The sequence below is a fragment of the Engystomops pustulosus genome, chromosome 2 (genome assembly GCF_040894005.1).
Source record: "Engystomops pustulosus chromosome 2, aEngPut4.maternal, whole genome shotgun sequence".
NCBI lineage: Eukaryota > Metazoa > Chordata > Amphibia > Anura > Leptodactylidae > Engystomops > Engystomops pustulosus.
Genome location: NC_092412.1, coordinates 195,228,797 through 195,254,819, shown reverse-complemented (window position 1 = coordinate 195,254,819; position 26,023 = coordinate 195,228,797). Strand labels below are relative to the sequence as shown.

General features: G+C 40.5%; 1 protein-coding gene across 1 annotated transcript in view; it reads left to right on the top strand.

The window, feature by feature from the left end:
• Positions 1 to 23,634, top strand: part of CD53 (CD53 molecule) — a 36,926-nt gene extending 13,292 nt beyond the window's left edge. The window contains exons 2-8 of the mRNA XM_072133136.1: positions 4,902 to 4,973; positions 10,153 to 10,341; positions 12,012 to 12,086; positions 17,539 to 17,634; positions 20,202 to 20,303; positions 21,499 to 21,582; positions 22,918 to 23,634. Coding sequence (XP_071989237.1) covers positions 4,914 to 4,973; positions 10,153 to 10,341; positions 12,012 to 12,086; positions 17,539 to 17,634; positions 20,202 to 20,303; positions 21,499 to 21,582; positions 22,918 to 22,989 — 678 coding nt within the window. The 5' untranslated portion in view covers positions 4,902 to 4,913 and the 3' untranslated portion in view covers positions 22,990 to 23,634. The remainder of the gene's footprint in view (positions 1 to 4,901; positions 4,974 to 10,152; positions 10,342 to 12,011; positions 12,087 to 17,538; positions 17,635 to 20,201; positions 20,304 to 21,498; positions 21,583 to 22,917) is intronic.
• The last annotated feature ends 2,389 nt before the right edge of the window (positions 23,635 to 26,023 follow it).

Below are 26,023 nucleotides of genomic sequence, written 5' to 3'. Positions count from 1 at the left end.
GAATCACTACCAGTATGTTGTTAAGCAGTTTAGCACCTTCTAGATCATGTGCCACATTCCCCACTGGGGCCTTGCCTTTTTTGTGGCAGGAGGAAGTCGGGCCCTGAATACCTGAGTGGCTGGCTAGCGCGGCCTAGCGCTTGTCGGAGGTCTCTGTGCCTGGTATCACTGGTATCCACAGCCTGGCAGGTCTCCAGCAAGCGGATGGTACAAAAAAATGGAGAGATTGGCTGGAAGTGTAGGTTTCTCCCTTGGGCAACCCTGATGTAGTTACGGGATCCCTGTTGTTGGTGAGGGGGGGGGGGGCACCCCCCTTGATGGTAGACAGCCTGGCACAGGGATCACTCAGAGGCAATGTTGGTAAAACATACAGTTCTTTATTTAGGAACTGGCAATGGCCACAACTTCAGCAACTGGATGGAGATAGCTGGTTGGTTCTGATTCCTCAGGAGGTTCTCAAAGCCTGGCAAGGTGGCTTCAGGCTGGGTAGATAATTGGCTGCTTCAGTAGCTTGGTAGGGCAGACTCCTCAGGGTGGAGGTCTGCTTGGGGCCTGGTGATCATTCAGACCAAGGGTGTCAGGGCATCATGCCGAGGACCCATGTGCTTCTTCTCCGGTCCTGGGTGGTAAAAGAGACATAAGAACAACCTTCACCTCAAGCTTTCAGCCACAAGTCCTACCCGTCTCAGTGCTAGCTATACAAAGGGTTCCCTTAACTCACCACTTAGACATGTAGTCACTTTGCCCAGGTGTTGAAGTCTCTCCCTCTGCTGCCCTGCTCAGCAACCTTATGCAGCCTGATTAGAGCAGGGATGTTGCATATGTTTCTTTCATGCACAGTGTGTGGAAAAGAAACATTGAAGCTCAGACCCCAGACCCCCCCCCCCTTTTATGTATTTGATGCCCTGATGTCCAGGGTCATCATGAAGGGGCTCTCCTTAAGCTTGTCAATCACAGCAGAGGGGCTATTCTCAGGTGGGGAGAGCTTGACTTCTCAATGCTGAACTCTCCGTCTCTGTGACTTTATGCAACTAATTTTATAGGGTCATTTTCAGGTACCCTTTAATATATGCTAATGAGGGGAAGGTGGGAATACATGTACATGTAGTACTGACAGCGCTACAACATATTTACACAGTTCACTGGTAAATGATGTCTTCACTGATCATTGATACCTTCATGGCTTACACTTCATGAGACATCTAAAGAGATACCTGGCACCAAGACATTAGCAGCAGATGACTTCTGTTTTATACGTTGTATAATAGGGTATCATATATATGTATCAGATATTGTTTGTGGCCAGAAATTCAAGTTACTGGTAAGTAAGACAGATGAGTAAGACAGATGTATTACACTATCATGGACCTCATTAGGTAACAGATTATCTTGTCTAATGTTTTTGCTCTAGGGTAAATTGTAAGATGCTATCTCCTGTTCACACCCAACAATTGCTTTGTTATTTACAGGATGATGAAAGATGTTTAGCAAGGGTGAACTAGCAGTGTTTGTGGTTATTCGAGCATACAGGGGTTTTGAGAACTACGTGTAGTATGTACCGTACATGCAGAATTACAATGGATTTCAATGTCATGAGGTGCATGGAGGCAAGTCTCTCTACAGATGATTATCCATCCTGTAATGCAAGTAAGATTAGATGTTACATATAGGCTCAAACCATCTAGACAAAGCATCAGGAGGCTATTGCACAAAATCGTTCTATGAGTAAGATGTTCAGCAGCTGCCATTGTATTGACCTTCTGCGAATGCTCTCTAAGGCTTTTGTTGTATAAAGAAAGATGGCAATGGAAGCTGGAATGCTGGACTATCTCCCTCAAAGATGAGTTCCTTATTGTCTTAGACACAATTGAAGCTGAAGATTGGTCTGGAGACCACATGGGCAATGCCATGAAACTGTCTGCACAAGAGAATGTTACGCTGATCCATCTCAAGATTTGGGAAGCCACATAATGTATAGTAGCTGAACTCCTCTAGTCTTTATTCAAGGTACCAAAACAGTTTGGTGTTACATTGATTTGCTTGTGGAACCAGTGGTCATTTCTCCAAAGTTTACAAAGAGCTGTTTTCCCGCACAACCATGCCAGGCCAGCTACTGTGAGCAGCCTCTGCGACCTAAATATAATTATATAATAACTATAATGGTCTCAGTGAATCCAAACTAATCTTTATTGGAGCACATTTGGGATGTTACATTGGTTGCTATTGTAAAGGCATGATTTGTTTGCCCAAATGCAATTTGGGTGCCAGAACACTGCTCAAAGAACCATTCATAATCTGTCCAAGGCTTATATGTGCGCATGGTGCTCATACTCAATTCTGAATGCATCTACTGTATTTTTTTAGAACATTGTCATTCTTTTTTTTTTATAATTTGCATACCATAATCTACTGATCCTGTGATTTCTATTAATTCATAATTGGGGGGCATTTATTATTTTTGTCGATAGGTGTCATTCTTTTTGGAGGACGATTTTAGTGGTGATTTGCACTGTGATTTTATATTGTAGCGCACGGCCTTATTGTGTTTGGCAAACTGCAAGATTAACTAATTAGTGTCAGAAATGACAAACCACATTCATAAGGAGGTTTAGAAGTTGGTAGACTTGCTTGTTTGTTGGTTTAATTAAGCACCAAAAAAAAGAGTGTCAGAAAAGAAGCTAAATTATAATAAAGTGCATATAATAAATAAGGTGAACATGGCGCATTAACAACAAAAAAACGTTGCCACTGATTATGTATGGGGTTACATATGGTACACTGATGCACAATGACGTTCAGTGTGGAAGGATAGTTGCAATTTCTGGCTTTTTTATCCAATTTTACAGCACAGCATTAAAAGGAAATCTACCATTGAAAATCTATTATGATAACCCATCATGGCTTTTCATCCAATTTTACAGCATAGATCCAGGCACTGTGACTGTTGTAATCTTCTTACCATGAGTACTGAAAGTATTCAGACTCCTTTAAATTTTTCACTGTATGTTTAATTGCAGCTTATTGGAAATATAAAAAGGTTCTTTTTTTAAGCTCATTGATGTACACACACATCTTGACAGAAAAAAAATGAAATTTAGATATTTTGCTAATTTATTAAACAAGAAAAACTAAAATATCACATGGTAATAAGTATTCAGACCCTTTCAGGGACAGATGTGGCCAAGGTTACAAAAGAATTTCTGCAGCACTCGCGCACAGTGGCCTCCATCATCCTTAAATGGAAGAAGTTTGGGATGACCACAACTCTTCCTCAACCTGGCTGCCAACCCAAACTAAGTAATTGCGGGAGAAGAGCCTTGGTGAGAGAGGTAGAGAAATACCCCAAGATCCATGTGGCTGAGCTCCATTGATGTAGTAGGGAGAAAGTTCCAGAAAGTCAACTATCACTGCAGCCTCCACCAGTTGGTGCTTTATGCTTTATAGAAGCCTCTCCTTAATGCGAGACATATGAAAGCCCACTTGCAGTTTGCAAAAAATACATGAAAAAATAAGATTCTCTGGTCTGATGAGACAAAGACTGAACTTCCCAGTGTTAATTCTAAGTGGTATTTGTGGAGAAAACCCGGCACAGCTCATTATCTGCCAAATACAATCCCAACAGTGAAACATGAAAGTGGCAGCATCGTGCTAGGGATGCAGGGACAGGACGACTGGTTGCAATTAAAGGAAAGAGGAATGTGGCCAAGTACAGAGATAAAAACCTGGATGAAAACCTCTTCCAGAGTGCTCTGTACCTCGGACTACTCCAAATGTTCACGTTCCAACAAGACAAAAACCCTAAAAACACTGCTAAAATAACAAAGCAGTGGCTTCAGGACAACTCTGTGACCATTCTTGACTGGCCCAGCTACAGCCCTGACTTAAACTCAATTGAGCATCTCTGGAGAGACTGGAAAATGGCTTCCACCAACATTCACCATCTAACCTGAGGGAACTGGAGAGGGTCTGCCAGAATGGCAGAGGATCCCCAAACCTAGGTGTGATATTTCTGTTTTTCTTTTTAATAAATTCGGAAAAATATCTATATTTTTGGTTTTTCCTGTCAAGATGGGGTGCAGGGTATACATTAATGAGCAAAAAACAGAACTAAGTTACCAATTGCAATGAAACAGTGTGAAAAATTTAAAGGGGTCTGAATGCTGACTCTGGTAAGTCCCCTCATATCCCTTTCAGGCTCATTAGCATAATTTTAAAAGATGAATTTTAGAAGGAAGGATGGATAACAAATATAAGAACATTACTAAAGTCACAGTGCCTGAATCTATTTATCTTATTTTTTTAAATCAGATTGCGCCATTGTTTTTCAAACTTTTTAAAGGTATCACACTTTGTATGGATATATTTCTTTATTCTAATGATATGATTAATTTGTGTTACTAGTTGTTTGGATTAAGGAGGAGAGGCATTAATCCAGTGGGCTGCCAATACCTTCCTCGCCTGATATAAGATTTTGGTAACTGTCAGCTTTTGCGCCAACCTTAGAGGAAGCTCTGAGGTATATCCCAATATGCCCACCAGTGGTGACAGTGAAATTGTAGCTCCAATTTATATAGCGCACACAGATTATGAAACGCTATGCAAAGCTTGCCAAATCGGTCCCTATCCCCAATGGGGCTCACAATCTAATCAACCTTCTAGTATGTCTTGTAGTGTGGGAGGAAACCGGAACACCTGACCGGTTTAGGGGCAGGACTGGACTGTCAGTGGGTCCGCGCACTGGGTAGGACTTAAATGTACCTTATAATATCTTTAAAGTATGGTGCATTATGCAATTTTTAACCTCATGTAATAAAACATGACTGACTATTATACTGTAGCATAGTACTATTTATACTTAACTTCACATGTTAACTTTTTGTCTTTTGTTTTTTTTGTTATAGACCAGAATCACAATGAGTAAATGTATTAAATTGCTGAAGTATATGCTGTTTGTCTTCAATTTATTGTTTTGGGTAAGTTTCAGAATGTCGATACTTAAGTTACAAGATTTATTGGTTCTGGGATGACAAAATATTGTATGCTTTATTATATCATCATTAAAGCAAAAAACAAATAAGGAGTAAAAAATATCTAGAAATAGATGAGTAGTAATGGAATAAAAATAACATCATTGAATGTAAGAGGCATTACATCACCTGCAAAAAGGGGGAAAATTCTCCCCCATTTGCAAAGGATAGATACAGACATTGCCTTGCTTTAAGAGACATTTTTGACAGAGAAGGAAATTGAAAAATTGGAGGGAGGGTGGGTAGGAAAAGCAATGGGCCAGGTATTAAGATCAAGAAAGCTAGGGGATATAATATTGCTAAATAAAAGGTAAAAAGCGGATATGCATTCAGTGGAATATGGAAAAGAAGGACGTGCAATCAGGACGTTTCTGAAAGTAGAAGATAGCCAACATAGGATATATAACATATATGCACAAAATGATAGGAAGGGCAATGAAGATTTCCTAAGGAAAATGTCAAGATGGGAAGCAAAGAACAAGGTAGAATATAAAACTTCTGTCGTGTGCAAGCCGGCACCGATGCACCAAAATCTGATCGCCTGCGCCAAAATCTCGGGGCAATTCGGTGCAAAACGGACCGACGGACCTTCAGTAAATGAGCCCCATCGTGTTGATTTCTACCTCACTGGCGAGAAGTGTTAGACTTACGCATATATATTCGATATTGTAATATCAGAACATGCCCCCATGCAGATTGAACTTCAACTGTGGGAGAGGAAAAAAGGAATTCATTTTTGGCGTTTCCCAAGCAGATTGTGTAGAGACAAAGAAGTCTGATTAGAGAGAAGTGGGATATTTACGAGAAGGAAAATGGTTTGGCTATTAAGAGAGAACTCTATTCTGTTTTGAGAAACAAGTAAACTATTTATGAGAATAGAAATAATGTCCTATGTAGCAGGGAAAAACAAGAGGCAAAGTATAGCGAGGCAACATGGATCTATAGATCAATATTAACCCCTTAAGGACCAGGCCCTTTTTCGTTTTTGCGTTTTTATTTTTCACTCCCCACCTTCAAAAATCTATAACTTTTTTATTTTTCCATGTACAGAGCTGTGTGACGGCTTATTTTCTGCGTAACAAATTGCACTTCGTAGTGATGGTATTAAATATTCCATGCCGTGTACTGGGAAGCGGGAAAAAAATTCTAAATGCAGTGAAAATGATGAAAAAACACACTTGCGCCATTTCTTGTGGGCTTGGTTTTTACAGCTTTCACTGTGCACCCTAAATGACATGTCTATTTCATTCATTGGGTCAATACGATCACGGGGATACCAAATTTGTATAGGTTTTATAATGTTTTCATACATTTACAAAAATTAAAACCTCCTGTACAGAAAAAAAATTCTTCATTTTGCCGTGTTCTTGCGCTAATAACTTTTTCATACTTTGGTGTATGGAGCTGTGGGTGGTGTCATTTTTTGCGACTTCTGATGACGTTTTCAATGCTTCTATTTTAAGGACTGTTCGACATTTTGATCACTTTTTATAGAATTTTTTCTATTTTTCAAAATGGCAAAAAAATGCCATTTGCGACTTCGGGCGCTATTTTCCGCTACGGGGTTATTATATTTTGATAGATCGGGCATTTTCGGACACGGCGATACCTATTGTGTTTATGATTTTTACTGTCTATTTATATTTATATCAGTTCTAGGGAAAGGGGGGTGATTTGAATTTTTATGTTTTTTTAATATAATTTTTTTTTTTTTACTTTTTTTTATTTATTTTTTTTACTATTTTACAGACTCCCTAGGGTACTTTAACCCTAGGTTGTCTGATTGATCCTACCATATACTGCCATACTACAGTATGGCAGTATATGGGGATTTTGCATACCATCTATTATAATGTGCAGATCGCACATTATAATAGATAGCCTCGATCATGACAGCCTGGGATCTTTGTGTGATCCCAGGCTGTCATGGCAACGGATCGCCGCTCCCCGGTGACGTCACGGGGAGTGACGATCGGAGCCAAGATGGCGGCGCCCACGCGCCGCCGGCTCTTTAATGCCGCCGGCAGCTTTGCCGGCGGCAATCAAAGGGTTAACACCCGCGATCGGTGCAAGCACCGATCGCGGGTGTTAGCGACGGGCGTTTGCTTCATTATGAAGCAAATGCCCGGTGAGTATGAAGAGGGCTCAGCCTGTGAGCCCTCTTCATACTCCCCCATGCGCAGTAAGACGTAAGGGTACGTCTTATTGCGCTATGGGGTTAAACATCAAAAATAAAGGAAAGGTAATTGAAAGGCAAATTTTCTAGCATTATGTGGATAAAATACAGCGAGATGATGCAAAAAGGGGAGAGAAAAACTTCTATCATTTTGGAGATAAGACAGTAAAGATGTTGGCAGGTATGATAAGGGGTTTTCGAAATGAAAAGGGAGAGATAGTAAGAGATAGGAAAGGGATTAATGAGATACTGGCAAATTGTTATAATATTGTTTGTATGAATGGAGAAAGGAAAGTGAAGAGGAAATGGAAAAATTTTCTAGTGGATCTTGATATCCCATCCCAATATAACAGATATTCCTATCAGCCCCAATAATAAAAGGAGAGGTAGGGGTTATCATTAAGAAATTGGCGAAGGATAAAGCACCGGGACCCAACGGGTTTATGTCAGATTACTATAAATTGGTCGGCCCATATATCGTGGAAACATTAACAACAATATGTCCTTGGAAGGGAAGACACTTATGACAGGGAAGTTATGCCTAAAGAAAACAGGATGATGAATGTAGACACAAAAATATTTTCACAAAACCTTGCAGATAGATTGGCAGAGGTAATGCCCGGCCTGATTCACAACTCCCAGAATCAGTTTGTAAAAGGGAAAAGGGGGTTAAAAATGTGCACTCTGTAATGACCATGCTGGATTGGGCTAGGGCAAGGCCACAGGCAAGGATACACGCGGCAATAATATCAGTAGACGCGGAAAAAGCAGACAGCGCGGACAGCGTGGCCTGGCTCAAAAAGGTGATGAATAAGGTAGGGCTGTATATAGCGGTAGCTATAATGTATAGGGAATGACAGGCACAAGTGGTGTCACAAGGGAAAATGTCATAAAGGTTTAAATTAGGTAGGGGCACAAGCCAAGGGTGTCCACTTTCACCGTTATAATTTAATCTCACAATAGAACATTTAGCTAGGAAAATTCACCAGAGAGAGGAGAACTTTGGGAAAAAGACACTTGAAAATGAGTTTATTTGCACATGATGTGGAAAAGGAAATACAAGGGGTTTTAGGTTTCTTGAAAGAATATGAAAAAATATTGGGCGATGAGATTAATAATCACAAAACACAGATGTTGTTATTAGATAAAAATAAAGGCACAGTGTGGAACCAACAATGGGGACTGAATATAGTGAAAGACAAATTTCGATATCTGGGAATATTGATTGGTAGAGATAGCACAGAGCTGTATTCGTTAAACTATGCACTCCTTATAGAGAGAAATAAATAAAAAATTAAAAATATAAATAAATGGATGGAACTTCCCTTGTCACTATTTGGGAGGAAAAACTTAATAAATGTGGTGATATTCACCCAAGATTGATGAATACTATGCAGTATCTCCCCTTCCTATTAAAACATAGGGATATAAAGAAAATAAATAGCCTCTTCCCGAAATTTCTGTGGAGGAGGAAAAAAGTAAGGGTAGCAATGATGTATATTCGGAAACCAAAAACCTATAAGTATAATATTGCCTGCATAGCCAGGTTTGTAGCCCAATGGATCAAATGGCAAGAGATATTAGTGGAGCAGAAAGCAGAACAAAGTTTAGTAGATCCTATGGCATTGAACATATTGAACATATTTATACACGAGATAAGGAAGGGAAAAGCTCCATATTATTGGGGGATACGAGAGTAGTATGGAAACTACTGTGAAGAAGATTTGGACTGCAAGTAGAGATATCTGAATTTCTAACCATTTGTGAAGTACTAGAGATGAAGAAATGGAAAGGGCCTTGAGAATGGAGAAATGGATTGGAGAATGGTAGGAGAAAGGAATTATTAAGGTGGCAGATATAATAGAGAAGAGAAGACTAAAAACATATGATCAGCTGAATGTGGGTTAGGAGAATCTCAGTTCCTGCATTAGTTACAGCTACAGAAAGAAATGGGAAAGAAAGAAGATTTGTGGTGGATAGGGAAAGTAAGTCAGAAACAATTTTTGTCATTTTGACTGGTAGGAATGGAAATCCTATAGCTAGTATCAGAAGAGCTATTATTCAGAAAAAGGAAGAGGTCTTTGAAGGAAGATTAGCAAGAAAATGGAAGGAAGATTTAAGAACTGGAATGACTGAAGAGGAAGTAGGTAGAAAGCTGTTAAAGCGAAGGAGAGATATACAGAAAGCAACTATATCTGAAATTTTGAGGGAGATGCAGTGGAAGATAGTATTAAGAGCTTATTAGGCATTTGACAAGCCTTTTCAAAGTAAAGTCTTAGGCTATAAAGCTGAATGCCCAAAATGTGGGAGGCCAAAAGCAGATCTCATGCACTGCCTGTGGCACTGCCAAGCAGGTCTGGCTATGTTGCTCTGTGTGTTCATGTGGATGTATGTAGCAGAGCTGTGTGAATGAATGGATGTAGCAGAGCTGAGTTGGTGTATGGATGTAGAAGAGCTGTGTTCTTGTGTGTGACCAACAGAATTTTTAATTGTTGTAAAATCCTTTTTTGGATTACTAAATCTGGGATGTGTCTTAAAGTAAAGCGTGCTATAATTTTTATGGCAGAGAATGTGAAATGACATATTCTGGTATATACGTCCATCTTCAAAAAGGGTAAAATAAATGAGACACAAGTTTGTTTCAAAATATTTCTTGCCGTGTACTCTTTGCCGGTTGCGCCTACTTGCCTGTAAAATACATGAAGTGTATTTAGGTGTATAGGTAATACAAAACTGTTTTACAGTATGTAGGGTACATTTCTAATTTTGCAATTGTTTCATAAAAAAAGACCATAAATAAATTTATCACAATTCATCCATATGGTATTGTTGGGAAGTTTATGTTTTGATTTGCTTGTTCTTCCATTGATGTATTACTGTTTTTACTACTCATTCATGTAGTTCAAGTACAGAAAATATTGAGACTGATACTGTTCAATTGTTTTATAGGCAACCGGATGTGCCATAATAGCCATTGGGATCTACTTTGTTGTTCACAATGTGTATGGGACACTGTTTCCACATAGCCCCTCTATGACAGTTGGCAATGTCCTGATTTTGTTTGGCTGCGTTATAATGGTATTTGGATTTCTAGGATGTATGGGAGCAATAAAAGAGAACAAATGCTTACTTCTTACTGTGAGTACTGCATAGAAACTATCTTCAATGATGTAAGTGGGTATTTTAATACAATCACTGCAGCAGATTTTTCTTTAAATCAGATATTTTTATTAACATTTTTTCTCTCCTTTCCCAAACCGCCCCAATTTTACAAAATGACAAAGAAGACAGCTGCCACAGGCAGTAAACATTGACATCACTGCAATTGTACATCACTGCTCAGTGCAGAACTACATTTGACTACATAACATGTCTAATTATGTGGCTACTATTGCAACAAGCATACAATTAGTTATTAGTATCAAGAGTTTTATAACAGGTCATTGTTGTCAAGTCCAATGGCCACATTACCTGCAGTGAATTCTAAAGTGTATTCTAACTGCTGATTGGTGGGGGTGCCTGATATACATCATCAATATTAGAAATATCCCTTTAAGCAGACACTTACTGTACAAACATCATTATTCCAGAAAGGAACATGCTAAATGAAAATAGGACTACCGTATATACTTGAGTATAAGTTGACCAAAATATAAGCCAAGCTACCCAATTTTATCATCAAAAACTGAAAATAAGCCTAGGGTGGGAAATGCATTTGTCACAAACCCCTTCCCCCCAGTATATCAGCCAATGCCCCCAGTATATAGCTAGCCACCCCCCTGCCTCCAGTACATAGCCAGCAAGAAACCTAACCCTGTATATAGCCAGCCCCTTCCCCAGTATATAGCTAGTCCGCCAGCCACTAGTAGATAGCCAGAGAGCCCCAGTATGTATAGCCAGCCACTTTCCCAGTATATAGCTAGTCAACCAGCCCCTAGTAGATAGCCAGCCAGCTCACAGTATATAGTAAGCCAGCCCCTAATATATAGTCAGTGAGCCCCTAATATATATAGCCATCCAGCTTGCACCCAGTATATAGCCATCCCACCCCCAGTATATTGCCAGTCCCCTGCCCTATGTATAGACAGCCCCTTCCCCAGTATATAGCTAGTCAGCCCCTAGTAGATAGCCAGCCAACCCCCAGTATATAGTCAGCCAGCCCCTAATATATAGTTAGCGAGCCCCTAGTATATAGCCATCCAGATTGCCCCCAGTATATTGCCATTCCAACCCCAGTATACTGTCAGCAAGCCTGCCCCCATTATGCAAAAAGTAAACTCAATACTCACCTTTCCAACTCCTACTGCAGGTCTTTCTCCAAAACAGAATTCCAATGGTCAGGTGGAATTTTTACTGGGTCAGGTGAAATACTTATCAGACTTTTATCTTGTGTGTGCACATATGCAGCACCTTCTTGTGAATAAGTTTATAAGCAGCACCAAAAGCAGCAACCCCCTGGGCAGTGGCCAGTAATAAAACAATAAAATCAAACTTACCTTCTTGAGAACCAATGGTTTCCTCTTCTCTTGTCTTTTTTGCCCAGGTTCTTACACTTGTGAGAGGCAGCATGATAATGTTGTTTTGCTGCTTGTGTCATAGGGTGCACACTGAGGTATCTCTGCTCTCGGGAATCCTAATCAATCACATTATAAACTGCCATTACCCAGGATGTATGGGAATAATGTACTGCACATTATAATTTATGTATTAAGCAATATAATTATTGTTTACTAATTTATCATTCTAACCTTTTATCTATTTTTCTGCAGATTGTTGAAGAGTGACTTTTTTCTTTTTTTGTATCTTAGTTCTTTATTCTGCTCCTGTTGATTCTTTTGATAGAAGTTGTACTGGCAATTGTCCTGTTCGTCTATGAAAAAGAGGTAAACTATTTTATATTGTATACAGTATATGGTTTATTACTAGAGATGAGCGAACATGCTCGTCCGAGCTTGATGCTCGGTCGAGCATTAGGGTACTCGAAACTGCTCGTTGCTCGGACGAATACTTCGCCCGCTCGAGAAAATGGCAGCTCCCGCCGTTTTGCTTTTTGGCGGCCAGAAACAGAGTCAATCACAAGCCAGGAGACTCTGCACTCCACCCAGCATGACGTGGTACCCTTACACGTCGATAGCAGTGGTTGGCTGGCCAGATCAGGTGACCCTGGGATAGACTAGCCGCTGCCCGCGCTGCTCGGATCATTCTGTGTCTGGATGCCGCTAGGGAGAGAGCTGCTGCTGGTCAGGGAAAGCGTTAGGGTGTTCTATTAGCTTACTGTTAGGCAGGAGTGATTCTCAAAGAACCCAACAGCCCTTCTTAGGGCTACAATAACGTTCTACTTTTTTTATTTTAATTTGCATCTAGTACCATTTTGTGAGGAATTAGCAGGGGGACTTGCTACCGTTGTGTTTAGCTCTTAGTGGCACACATATCCATAGCAAAGACCGAAGTGGGAAAATTCAGTAGGGGTTGGATTTCAATTAGGCACTAACTCAGTGTCATCTCATCTGGCATAGTAGTGTGCTTTGATACTTGGCTAGAAAATAGCCATAGGAGAATACAAAGAGCTTACTTACGCATACAGTAGCGTTCTATATATTTGATTTCTGGTTGATCTGCTGGTGGCTGTACTTTCTGCAGTGCATGTACTAGCCAATTCTGAGCAATTTGTAGTGAGACTTGCGACCGCTGTGTTCTGCGCTTAGTGACGCACATATCCATAGCAAAGACCGAAGTGGGAAAATTTAGTAGGGGTTGGATTTCAATTAGGCACTAACTCAGTGTCATCTCATCTGGCATAGTAGTGTGCTTTGATACTTGGCTAGAAAATAGCCATAGCAATAGGATAGCATTGTTTGGTTTTAAAAACTCAAAAAAAAACAAAAAACACAAAAAAAAAAAAAAACACAAAAAAAACCAAAAAAAAGTAAAAAAAAAAATAAAGTTATAACTCTCATTTTAAAAATGTTTAACCCGAGGGCTAGGGGTAGAGGACGAGGGCGGGGACGTGGGCGTCCAACTACTGCAGGGGTCAGAGGCCGTGGTCCTGGGCGGGGTGAGACACCACCTGCTGATGAGGGAGCAGGGGAACGCCGCAGAGCTACACTCCCTAGGTTCATGTCTGAAGTTACTGGGACTCGTGGTAGAGCACTGTTGAGGCCAGAACAGTGCGAACAGGTGATGTCGTGGATTGCTGACAATGCTTCGAGCAATTTGTCCACCACCAGTCAGTCTTCCACGCAGTCCACCCATGTCACCGAAATCGCCACTCCTCCAGCTCCTGCACCTCAGCCTCCTCCCCCCCAGTCTGCCCCCTCCCAGGAAAATTTGGCATTTGAACCGGCATACTCTGAGGAACTGTTTTCTGGACCCTTCCCACAGTCACAAACCACTTGTCCGGTTGCTGCTGAGCAATTTTCCGATGCCCAGGTTTTCCAACAGTCACAGTCTGTGGGTGATGATGACCTTCTTGACGTAGTGGAAGTGTGTAAAGAGGTGTCCGACGATGAGGAGACACGGTTGTCAGACAGTGGGGAAGTTGTTGTCAGGGCAGGAAGTCCGAGGGGGGAGCAGACTGAGGGATCGGAGGATGATGAGGTGACAGACCCAAGCTGGGTTGAGAGGCCGGGTGAACACAGTGCTTCTGAGACGGAGGAGAGTCCTCGACCAGAACAGGTTGGAAGAGGCAGTGGTGGGGCCAGACGGAGAGGCAGGGCCAGAGCTGGTGCATCAGCGCCAAATGTGTCAACTAGTGAAGCTCCTGTGGCGAGGGCTCCTGCGGCGAGGGCTAGATCTTCAGAAGTCTGGAGGTTCTTTAAGGAAACACCGGATGACCGACGGACTGTGGTGTGCAACATTTGCCAAACCAGGCTCAGCAGGGGTTCCACCACTACTAGCTTAACTACCACCAGTATGCGCAGGCATATGAATGCTAAACACCCCACTCAGTGGCAACAAGCCCGTTCACCTCCGGCCGTGCACACCACTGCTCCTTCCCCTGTGTCAGCTGCTAGTCAGCCCCCTGCCCAGGACCCTGCCACAAAAACCCCATCGTCGCCTCCACGATCCTCCACAGCATCCACCAGCGTTCAGCTCTCCATACCCCAGACGCTGGAGCGGAAACGCAAATATAGTGCAACCCACCCGCACGCCCAAGCCCTTAATGTGCACATCTCCAGATTGCTTAGCCTGGAGATGCTGCCCTATAGGCTAGTAGAGACCGAGGCCTTTCGCAACCTCATGGCGGCGGCCGCCCCTCGGTATTCGGTCCCCAGCCGCCACTACTTTTCCCGATGTGCCGTCCCAGCCCTGCACCAGCACGTGTCAGACAACATCATCCGTGCCCTGACCAACGCCGTTTCTGACAAGGTCCACCTGACCACGGACACGTGGACGAGTGCTGCCGGGCAGGGCCACTATATATCGCTGACGGCACATTGGGTTAACTTGGTGGAGGCTGGGACCGAGTCTGACACTGGGGCTGCTCATATACTGCCGACGCCGAGGATTGCGGGGCCTACCTCGGTCCAGGTGTTTCAGGCCTACTATGCCTCCTCCTCCTCCCACCCCTCCTCCACCTCCTCCTCCGAACTACCATCCGTGGGCACGGCGCCATCAGTCGGTAGCTCTAGGCACAGCAGCAGTGCCGTCGCTAAGCGACAGCAGGCGGTGCTCATACTGCTGAGCCTAGGCGACAAAAGGCACACCGCCCAAGAGCTATTACAGGGCATTCCACATCAAAGTTGTTAACTTTGTCGCCACCCTGCTGTGTAATCCACAAAATATACTTGCAAACTTTTACCATTTAGGGATATTATTTCAGCGCTTCTTGCGCATCTGTTTACATTCCCCTCACCCGCCATATCCTAAACTTATAAGAACGCTACTACACTTGATCTTATACAAAAGGTTCTTAGAAGTGCTGTTTGGGGAGTAGCCTAGAGACAGGGGCTTGGATTGGCAAAAGCTCGCCTGGCTGCAGAGCGCCAGCTCCATCCCAAGATCCAACTAACATAGTTGCAGCACCTTTAATCTACTACTAGTTCACTGCCTCCATAATAATAATAATAATAATCTTTATTTATATAGCGTCATCATATTCTGTAGCGCTTTACAAATCATAGGAAACAAATACAAATGTAATGTAACAGAGCACAACATTTGTATGGAACAACAGGAGTGAGGTCCCTGCTCGCCAGAGCTTACGGTTTATGAAGATGATGGGGTAACACGAGGTAAAAGAATATTTAATGGTCAAGCCATTCTTCTTAGGGAATAGAAAAAAATATAATAAATGGAATTGCTGTCGCTTGAACCACTCAGCCGTCATCTTATATACCAGGTCCAGGGTGAATGGGACTGCAGAGAAGTCTGGTGCCTGTTGGTTGCTGGATAACAGATGGGAGGACGACACAGGACGGGTTAGTAGAAGAGTTAAAACTTCATGCAGTTAATGAGTGTTATAGGCTTGCCTAAAGAAATGGGTTTTAAGAGCACGTTTGAAACTTTGGAGGTTAGGTATTAGTCTGATAGTCCAGGGCAGAGCATTCCATAGAATTGGTGCAGCTCTAGAGAAGTCTTGGAGACGCGAGTGGGAGGTCCGCACTAGGGTAGAGGTTAATCTAAGATCACTGGCGGATCTAAGAGCACGGGTTGGGCGATAGACTGAGATAAGAGAGGAGAGGTAGGGGGGTGCAGCATTATACAGAGCTTTATGGATGAGGGTTATTATTATTTTAAACTGTATTCGAAAGGAGACTGGCAGCCAGTGCAGCGACTGGCATGAACTGTAAGCATACATGGTCCCCTTATCAAACGAGCTGTGTCAGGCAGAATTTTGGGTTGTTTTCATGGCTTCCATGTTAACTTTGTCGCCACCCTGCTGTGTAATCCACAAAATATACTGGCAAACTTTTATCATGTACCGATATTATTTGAGCGCTTCTTGCTCACCTCCTTTGGTTCCTCTCTGACACCCATTGGTTTGAAGCCTGAGTCCAATTAGGGTATGTCGCCATGCCACTCTCTAGCCTGCTGCCGCTGCCTCTGCCTCTGCATGCCGTCCCCTATAGTGTCAGGGTCAATTATTGGATGTTTTACATGCTATCTAGCTTCATTCTGTCACTCTGTCATGGCCATGCTGTTGCCCATAATTTCGGCATAATGGTGCGATTAAGCAGCCTCAGAGGCATCCATGCATGCTGCCCCTGCTGTTTCCTGTCCATTTCCGTGGTGTTTCCATCCTTTTCTGAGGTTCCCAGGTGTTTGGCCAAGCTTCCCTGTGCAGAGCCTTGGTCCCCTTGAAAAATGCTCGAGTCTCCCATTGACTTCAATGGGGTTCGTTATTCGAGACGAGCACTCGAGCATCGGGAAAAGTTCGTCTCGAATAACGAGTACCCGAGCATTTTAGTGTTCGCTCATCTCTATTTATTACGTAAAACAGCTAACACATACTTACTTATGTGTTAGCTTATACTGTAACAAATTCTTTACAATTTCCCAGATAAGAGGTATGTGCCCTAGAAAAACAACCGGGTGTCAAGCGGGTAGAAGTATATATATGGTTAGTTTGGGAAAAAATGTTCCGGCACTGTACTCACTGGAATCTATATTCCACGTAAATACGGCAAGCACACAGCCCCATTTCACATTTGTGCGCATAAGGCTTTATAGTAGTCCTTATATTACCATGGGCCGGCACCAGCACTGGGTATACTTGGGGAAGTGCCAGGGGCCCAGAGCTGCTGGGGGGGGCCCACAGAAGGCTGTAAATAAGGAATCCATAGGGTGAGGGAGACTCTATCTAATGATTGGATAGGGTGTAAGGTGGGCTTATATAAAAGAGGGGGCTGTTTGGTATAATAAAGTAGTAAAAATTAGTTTTTTAAATCTTTAATGTTGCAATGTGAATGCCTTGCAAATGGGCCCACCGAGGCTCTGTCGCTCAGGGGCCTACTGAAACCTGGAGCCAACCCTGATATTACATCATATATGTCATACCTTTTTATACTGGATTATACAAAAAAATAAAATTTCTATTAAAAGTATACAAACACCGGATTAAAATTTACTGCTATTCTTATGGAGTAAATGATTCTATGTTTTATCAGGGAGACTCTTTGCAGACTAGGCTGTAGTTGATAGCTGTATGTATTGATTATTAGTGTCCTCTCTAGCAAAGACTGCTGAGACCCATAGGCACCTAGACCTCGGCACAGCTAATACTTTTGCTACCCCTATTGTTATGTACATGTTGTGTACCCTGAATTTATTTTATTTTCCCAGCCATGCACAAGGTACTTAAAATGTTCACAGTATTTTTGTTTTCTATTCTAGATAGATCCCTATGTGACTAAACAGCTAGCGATTAGTTTTGAAGATCATAAACCAAACAAAAATAACTCAACATTATGGGATGATTTACAAAGGAGTGTGAGTATTCTTTGTGCATTGACCAAGGTACTGAAGGTCCATTAGGAACAGTTCACATCATTTTCTTCATTATCAATTATTGTCAGCCAAAACAAGATGCGGAGACTACAAAGAGATTAAAGGGGTATTCCTGGAATCAGCATAATTTATATACAAATGGGTCCTTAAAATATAAGTTAATATGTAATTAGTTGTTATTTAAAATTTTGCTCCTGTTAGCAGAAAAATGCTGGTGACATACACTGTAATGAAGAATTAAAATGCTACCGGCCCTTTAACCAGTCCGTTAATTGCCTCCGCGCGGTCCGTTGCAGACCATACACAGGACATAAGATGGCCGCCGGTCACATGTCCACATCACATGTCCAGCAACTGCCTGAGCAGGTCATGTGATCACCACTATGTTTGGCTGTAGTCAGTTGGTTGCACTGCATCCAGTATGGCCAGTGTTTTGGTGATGGCAGTTACACATCATTACTATGGTAACAGAGCAGGAAAACCTGTTACATCATCACTGGGAGCAGAGCATAAGAGGGAGGAGGAGTTATTAAGAACTAAAGGATCATGGGTCTTGTAGTTTCCAGTGGCGGCCATCTTTGTGATAACTTTAGAGAGGCCATAAAATTTTGTGAATCATAAAATCAAACAATTTAAGCTCCATTTTGTGACTAATGACATTAAGTTTTGTTACATTCATTTATTTATAGCATTATGGATTTTTGTATCAGACGTTCATATTCCCGGAATACCCCTTTAAGTATATTGGAAAGATTTCTATATGTTCTATTTTTATGTTCTTTGTGTTCTGTGATTTACATAAACTGATTACCTTCTGTTCACCTTCCGTTCCATTACGTATACAATATTATTAGTTGAAAAAATATGCAAGCTCCAGATGCATAATGGAATCCCAACAAAGGCCAGGCCAGCACCCTTATTTATAAGGGTATGCGGCTGCACTTTTCCAACGTTTTTTGGGTTTTGCATGGCTGCCACAGGTATTTAACAGGGGATTGTGTTGCACGCGGATTGGATTTTGGTGCAACTGCCTTGCCTTTCATGCGACAGAACTCGGGACAGGCACGGAGGGGCATGCCATCGGATGATCTGACTGATTCGGACTGAGCGCTGGGGTTTCACTTTCAAATTTCAAGATCAAGCACTTACATGCACCAGGAAGAAGACGGTGAACTCCGGCGGACTTAAGCAGGGAAGCGACACATGCAGGATATCGGGCACACGATCTTAGTGAATTGCAGCACAGTGCATTATAGTCGGACAATGCACTTTTGGTGAACTCCTCTGGACGGGTAAGCGAATGTGCCCCAGTATGTGTGTCTTTAAGATACACATACTACTTATTACTGGATGCAGGTAGCATGAGAAGCTCAATCATTGCATTTTGCCCTTGGGTGAATCCTCACAGTTCCTCAGGAGTGTTGCTTCCTGATGTTTTTAATGCATCCGCATAGGTTTGTATAAGGAATTTTTCACAGAAAAACATGTCTGGAAAAATCCATTTAATACAATGGGGGGAATTTATAAACGCACTTTCCCAACATGTCCAATAAAAGGGGGCCTTAGGGGAGATGGGTGTGGCAAGGGACACGGCTTATAGAAAATCATCCGTGCACCCAAAATTCTGGTGCACAGTTTAAGACCAACTAAAAGTAGGTCTAAAGTAGGAACCAACAGTCTTATACTTCACCAGAATTCATCATCACAGTGATAAATCTGGCGCAGCAAAAGACAAGCGTTTTCCAGCTAGAAACTGACAGAACCTGAGACACATTGTTAAATCACCCCAATGGGTCACAGTGAGAAACACATGCAGAACACACCAGTAACAAACGTTCATGTGATCTTCAGTACAGGCAGTCCCCGGGTTACATACAAGATGGGGTCTGTAGGTTTGTTCTTAAGTTGAGTTTGTATGTAAGTCGGAACTGTATATTTTATCATTTTAATCCCAGCCAGAACTTTTTTGGTCTCTGTGACCATTGGATTTTAAAAATGTTGGGTTGTCATAAGAACCAGGATTAACAATAAAGCTTCATTACAGACACCTGTGATAACTGTTACAGCTGATTATTGTAGCCTAGGACTAAAGCACAATAAATTACCAATATCCAGAGGTTCGTTTGTAACTAGGGCTTGTATGTAAGTCGAGTGTTCTTAAGTAGGGGACCGCCTGTACTAGCGCACATACCAGACCACTGCTCCATTCCACATCCTCCAACCACAACAATCAATTGTATTTTACTTATTTTGTTTTTAGTTGTTACACAGTGTTTTACCACTTGAATGCCGTTATTAATTCTAAACCTAGGAAATTCTTAACTCAACTCGTAAATCATATAAGATGCATTGTTTTTAAATGTGATGCTCAGATTTCTACATCCTATTTCCAGTATTGTCTACATCTTAAGTGTGAGAGTAATTACAGTGGAAAACCTTTCTTTTTTTGTTACATCATAATGTAGTATAATTTCAATTATATTTATAGTTGTCATGAAGTAATAATGTAGCTATAACCTTCCATAACATTAGTGCAATCCTTTCTTTAGTTCAAATGCTGTGGAATCAATGGTTCATCAGATTGGAAGGATGACATTCCCAAATCATGTTGTGATGAAGATGTGTGCAGCAAAGCAAATGCCTTTAAGGAGGTAGGAAATATGCAGCACAATAAAGAACATTTATCTGTGGGGATTTATCATTTACAAGGTTTTTTAGACTGTGGGCAGAGCTTATTTCATGTCTGTGTTCGCTTTGAGATTTTTTTAATGAAAAGTTGCACGTTTGCACAGCTGATTCTAAAGTATTTCCTATACCTTAGGCAGGATTCACATTTGTCCATGGTCAAACTCTGTTCATAATATTGATATATGATGCATGTTTATATATTGATATATGAGTTCATGTTTCCCTGATATGTAGCAGAGCCAACACTGTACTTTTGGCTCTGTTACAAGAACTCTGTGCATCATATATCAATATATTACACAGAGTGCAGTCCCCGGAAGAGCAATCAGTCCATGGCACCAGGGTATGTTCACACATCCAGATGCAGTTTTCGAAGTTCAAACCAGGAATGGAGTGAAAAAAAGAAGAGGAACAGCTGTTTCCAATTATGTGCACTCAACCAATATGAGCCACACCTGCTTTTGGCTTTGAAAACTGCTTCTGAAAACTGAACGTATGAACGCACCCTCAAAGACAATTGTGAATCCGGCCATGAAGGATGAAGGATTGTAAACCAAGCACATAGACCTGCATAAGGCTGGAATAGGCTACAAAACCATAAGCAAGAAGCTGGTCAAGAAGGAGAGAACTATTGTTGCAATGGTCAGAAAAAGAAGAAATACAAAATGACCACTAATCAACATCTGGGGAACCATGCAAAATCTCACTCGTGGGGTATGGGAGAGATCAGCCCAAGGGCCGTATGGTGGCACAATTCCACAGAGAGTCAGGGAAGGAATGGATGACAACTACTGAACACGCTTTCAGGGTTTATTCACATGTTCAGTTTTTCAGGTGCAGTTTTTGAAGCCAAAAGCAGGTGTAAATCATAATGGGTAAGAACATATCAGTGAGAGAAGCTGTTCCTCCTCTTAATCCACGCTTTTGGACATCAAAAACGGCATCTGATAAACACAACATGTGAACGCACCCTTTTGCAAGAATTCTATATAGAAAACTTGTCTTGTGTTTCAATGGCATATTATTTCTAATTGAAGCAAATGATTAAAAAATCACAAAAAAGTATGCGGCAGTTAATATTAGTAAAAAAATACAGAATATAAATGATATTTTTCTTCTGTATTGTCAATTGATAAACAATCTAATTCTCTTCTATAGGGATGTTCTGCATTTTTCAGATCGTGGTTTGAAAAAAATTTTCTTTATGTTGGAATAGCTACTATCTGTATTTCTATTATAGAGGTAAGTCGGCTGCAGAAATGGCTAATTCAAGAAATATCTGAATTTGTTGTTTTGTGGTCAGAAATGGGTTTCTTTGGAGGTTTTTTAATTTTACACAGTATGTGAATAGGTTTTGTCAAAATACCAGCTGCTACAAATGTAAATAACCACTAGTTGGGTGACCGAAAAATTAACTAAGGTTCACTCACAACCATTATGTTCCATTTAGCTCCAGCCTAGGTAGGTTACTATGGTGTAGCAGTTTATTTATATGGTATATTCTACCCAATCATCTTAAAATCTATGCTGATGCCAACCTGAGCCTTAAAGTGAACCTGTCACCAAATAATACCCCATTAAACTACTTGCCCCCCCAGGGACAGTATGAAATATCCTTTCTAGAATTCATTCTTTGTGAAATCTCACCCTTTTTACCTATAAAAAATTCTGCTACATCCTACAGTGTAGAGTCCCTGTTTAACAACTATATCCCATACTGTGGTCCTACATAATATGGTTCTCAAACTGCAACTGGTTACATTGTGCCCTAAACTTATACCCCTCACAACATAACTAACCATACTATGTATATACACTCTATATACATATTCTTTCAAAATTATACAACAATGTATGATCACTTCATTTTTTCAGAAATAATGTAATCTACATTGATCAACATTTGATGGATTTTTTTGTAAGGGGTACACCATGCCACTAAAACAGTGTTTTACATAATTACCACAGGGTTAGTTGCCAGTGATGTTTCTATGCGGTCATGTTTGTAACAACCACCAGCATACTGTCTACATTAAAAGTGGACCTAGACAGAAGCTGGAGAACCCCATTATAAGTCAGCTGGGTCAGCCATTATTGCTTTGGCTATTACAGGGGATCTACCACCAGGATGAAGAACTGTATGACTGTATGAGCCTGAGGGGCTCCAGGCTCCATTAACAGCTTTGGAGCCCCTCAGGCCCATTTGCATAAAGTTTTTCATCCTGGTGGAAGATGCCCTTTAATAGAAGCAATCATGAAACCATGGACAGAGTATTTTTAATTATCTGTAAGAGTACTTTCACACAAACGGTGACCGCTGCTCCCCCGCCCTCTCCATTGTGATACACAGTACCCGCCGTACATACAGGAAAAGATACAGCATGCTCTATCTTTTTCCTGTGCACGGTACGGTACAGTGCCACATGTGTGTGGTCACTGTGCCGTGTGACATAGCCTTTTATGTGGATGTATATTTCCCCGCAAACTTGCAGCTTGATATACGTCCCCCCAATGGCGATGTGAAAGCCACCTAGGGGTGAACTATTGATGCCTAAACGTGTCTGTTTTTGTTTGCAGGTTCTAGGGATGTCTTTTGCTTTGACACTGTACTGCCATATTTCCAGAAGCAGTGGTTCATTTACTAAATAGAGAAATCCAAGACTAAAGTCTATCCGATCATCCGATTTACACTTCCTGGATCTATTTTGTCTTATAACCGTTATGAAACAGTAAAAGTGGAACCTTCACTATTTGCATAGCTTAGACATCCTTATTTTAGAATTTCATGCTAGTTAGGAAGCAGTGACAAATACAAAGTACAAAGTGATGGTAAATATAACAAAATTGCAGAGCGCAAGAACATCAGACAAACCTGATGTAATAAAGGCTAGTAGCCGGAGTGTGAACAGCGGCTGATGTAAAATGAAAGTTTTCCAGCAAATTATAATTGTACTAAAAATGGCTCAACTCTCTGCATGTAAATGTACTGCCACTCTTAATTGCAGCGATGAAGTCCTAAGTCAGTGACTAGCTGGGACAGCATCATTATTATATTTACACAGCTCATTGAGTTATTTTCAATAAAATTTCATTTTGGTACAATACTGCTTTCCACTAACATAAATGTACTTTCTATATACAGTTAAAATATAGCATTTTTCTATCATTCAATGTGTTTTACATGTAAAATATTTATAAAACCAAGCCTTTTTTATATGTTAATATATAACTTGTGTTGCTTTATGCATGAAGTTTGTAAGTATGAACAAAAGTGTCTGTAACAGTTAAAACTTTCCAAGCAATTTGTGTTTTCACACAAATAAACCAATTTTTACAAAAAAAATGTTAAAAATAATTTCTTGGTTTGTTTATAGACATTTAATAACCAAAGGAACTGTAGACAAGAGGTAGAATAAGACTATGTGCACATGAGGTGCATTAAACACAGATTCTCCAAGTCACTATGAAAAAAGTAGGATCCACAGAAATGTGGATTTCGATGCCAATTTCATCCTCTAGTATTGAAAAGTTGAACTCTCTTTCCTGCTGCAGAAGAAATGCAGCATAAAAACGCTATAAAAAAACAACTGGATTAACGGTTTCTTTTGCTCGTGGAATGGCTGCAGAATTACTGTTGTATAAATTCAGCAGCCATGCCATATTGTAGAAAGTTCTTAACCCTTACAGGACACAGCCCTTTTTCATGTTTGTTTTTTACTCCCCTCATTCCAAACGCCATAACTTTTTTTTTTTTACATTTACAGAGATTTGTTAGGGCTTGTTATCTGTGTAAATTTTAATGGTACTATTTAATATTCCAAGTGCGGTGAAATTGACAAAGAAATACATTTGGATGAAAACATCAGTTGTTCATAGCGGAAAATCCTCTTGTTATGTGGATATTACCCTATAGCTTCCCCCTAGGTACTTGTCCCAGTTAGGAATACAAACTATTAGATATTCTGGCATCCCATAAATGTTTAAAACTAAAGACAATTTACAGTAGATGTGTCATTTCTTTTCTTCCATATTTATTTTCCATCATCCATCTATGAAAATCTCCTACAGTCACCTATTAGAGATTGCCTTATCGACTATTGTTTGTAAACTACAAAGTGTTATTATATTGAATGTGAATGTTTATAAAATAGTTTTATTTTGGGCCCCACTTTGTCTAAAACCGTCCCGACCGTGTGCTTCAAATGACACCTCCATTTTATTCTTAGGGCCTGTCTTATCGCTGGGATACCACATTTATAAAGGTTTTATTATGTTTTAGATGAATAAAAAAAACCCTAATCTTTTCCATTTTGTCACATTTTGAAGCCAATAGCTTTTGCATACTTTGGTTTATGGACCGCTGTAAGGGGATATTGTTTGCAAAAACAGTGGCGATTCAGATATTTTCTGTTACAATGTTCATGGCCGGGAATAAACTTTTTAATATTGTGATATAACCATGGGACCTATCAATACCTAACAAGTTTATGATTTTTAGTATTTTTTATTTATTTTTATGTGTTCTAGGGAAAGGAAGGGTGATTTAAAATGTTTTTTTTTTTTTAAATATTAAAATATAAAAACTCATTCCCAGCATTAAACAGAAAAAAGTATGAACATTTCCAAACCAACACTTTTTCCCCATTTCGCAGTTCATAAAAATGGATCATACTGTCCCCAAGGAAATTCTCATATTGTCCCAGAATTAGATCATACACTGCAGTGGGATAAAGTTATTGGTATTAGAACATAGCAAACCAAAGAATAAAAGGAGGTGGTGGTGTCATTTGGAACAAAAAGTGAAAGGCATACATACAGAGCCCACAAAAAAAAAAAAATGGTGGAAAAGCGTTTGATTGCCAATTTCACGAACATTTAGAATTTTTTTCCCAATTCCCAGTACACAGCATGAAATATTAAATACTGTAACTGGGAAGTATACCATATATACTCGAGTATAAGCCTAGTTTTTCAGCACAAAAAAAAATGTGCTGAAAACCCAAACTCGGCTTATACTCGAGTAAAAAAAATATATGTTTTACCAGGTTTTTGTGGTAAAATTAGGGGCCTCGGCTTATACTCGAGTATATACGGTAAGTTGTTATACAGAAAACAAGCCCTCATACAGCTTTCTGCAATGCTACTGGAAAGCATTCCATATTCAATGGTCATTATTTGCTGTTTTTTTAATCAAATAATTGTTTTTTATTCCAAACAGAGACAAGAGTCTTTATGGCTTTTAATACATCATCATACAAAATAATAGTTAATATTTCACAATATAATATAAAAACATCAATGAGACTTATCTGGCTCAATAGAGTTGTATATACATGACAAAAAAAAAATTGAAATATGGTAAAATATACGAAGATCACATATGTATATACCTGTTGTAACATCTGTATATATTCACTGTATGAAATGTGAAAATAAGGTAGTTTGTACCCTATGGCAGTACAGTTCCCTGAATGGAATGAGATGGACAACCTGGCCAGAATTCTGAACGTAAAAACAATGCAACCAATCACAGCACAGCTTTCAATTTTCAAGAAGATTTATTGGGGAAAAGGCTGTGCGGTGAATGGTTGCTATAGAGAAACAAAGGCCATTTTTACCTCCATACAGTTTGCAAAAACTCCCTCCAGTGTCACAGTTACACACTGTATAATAAGAGCAGCAC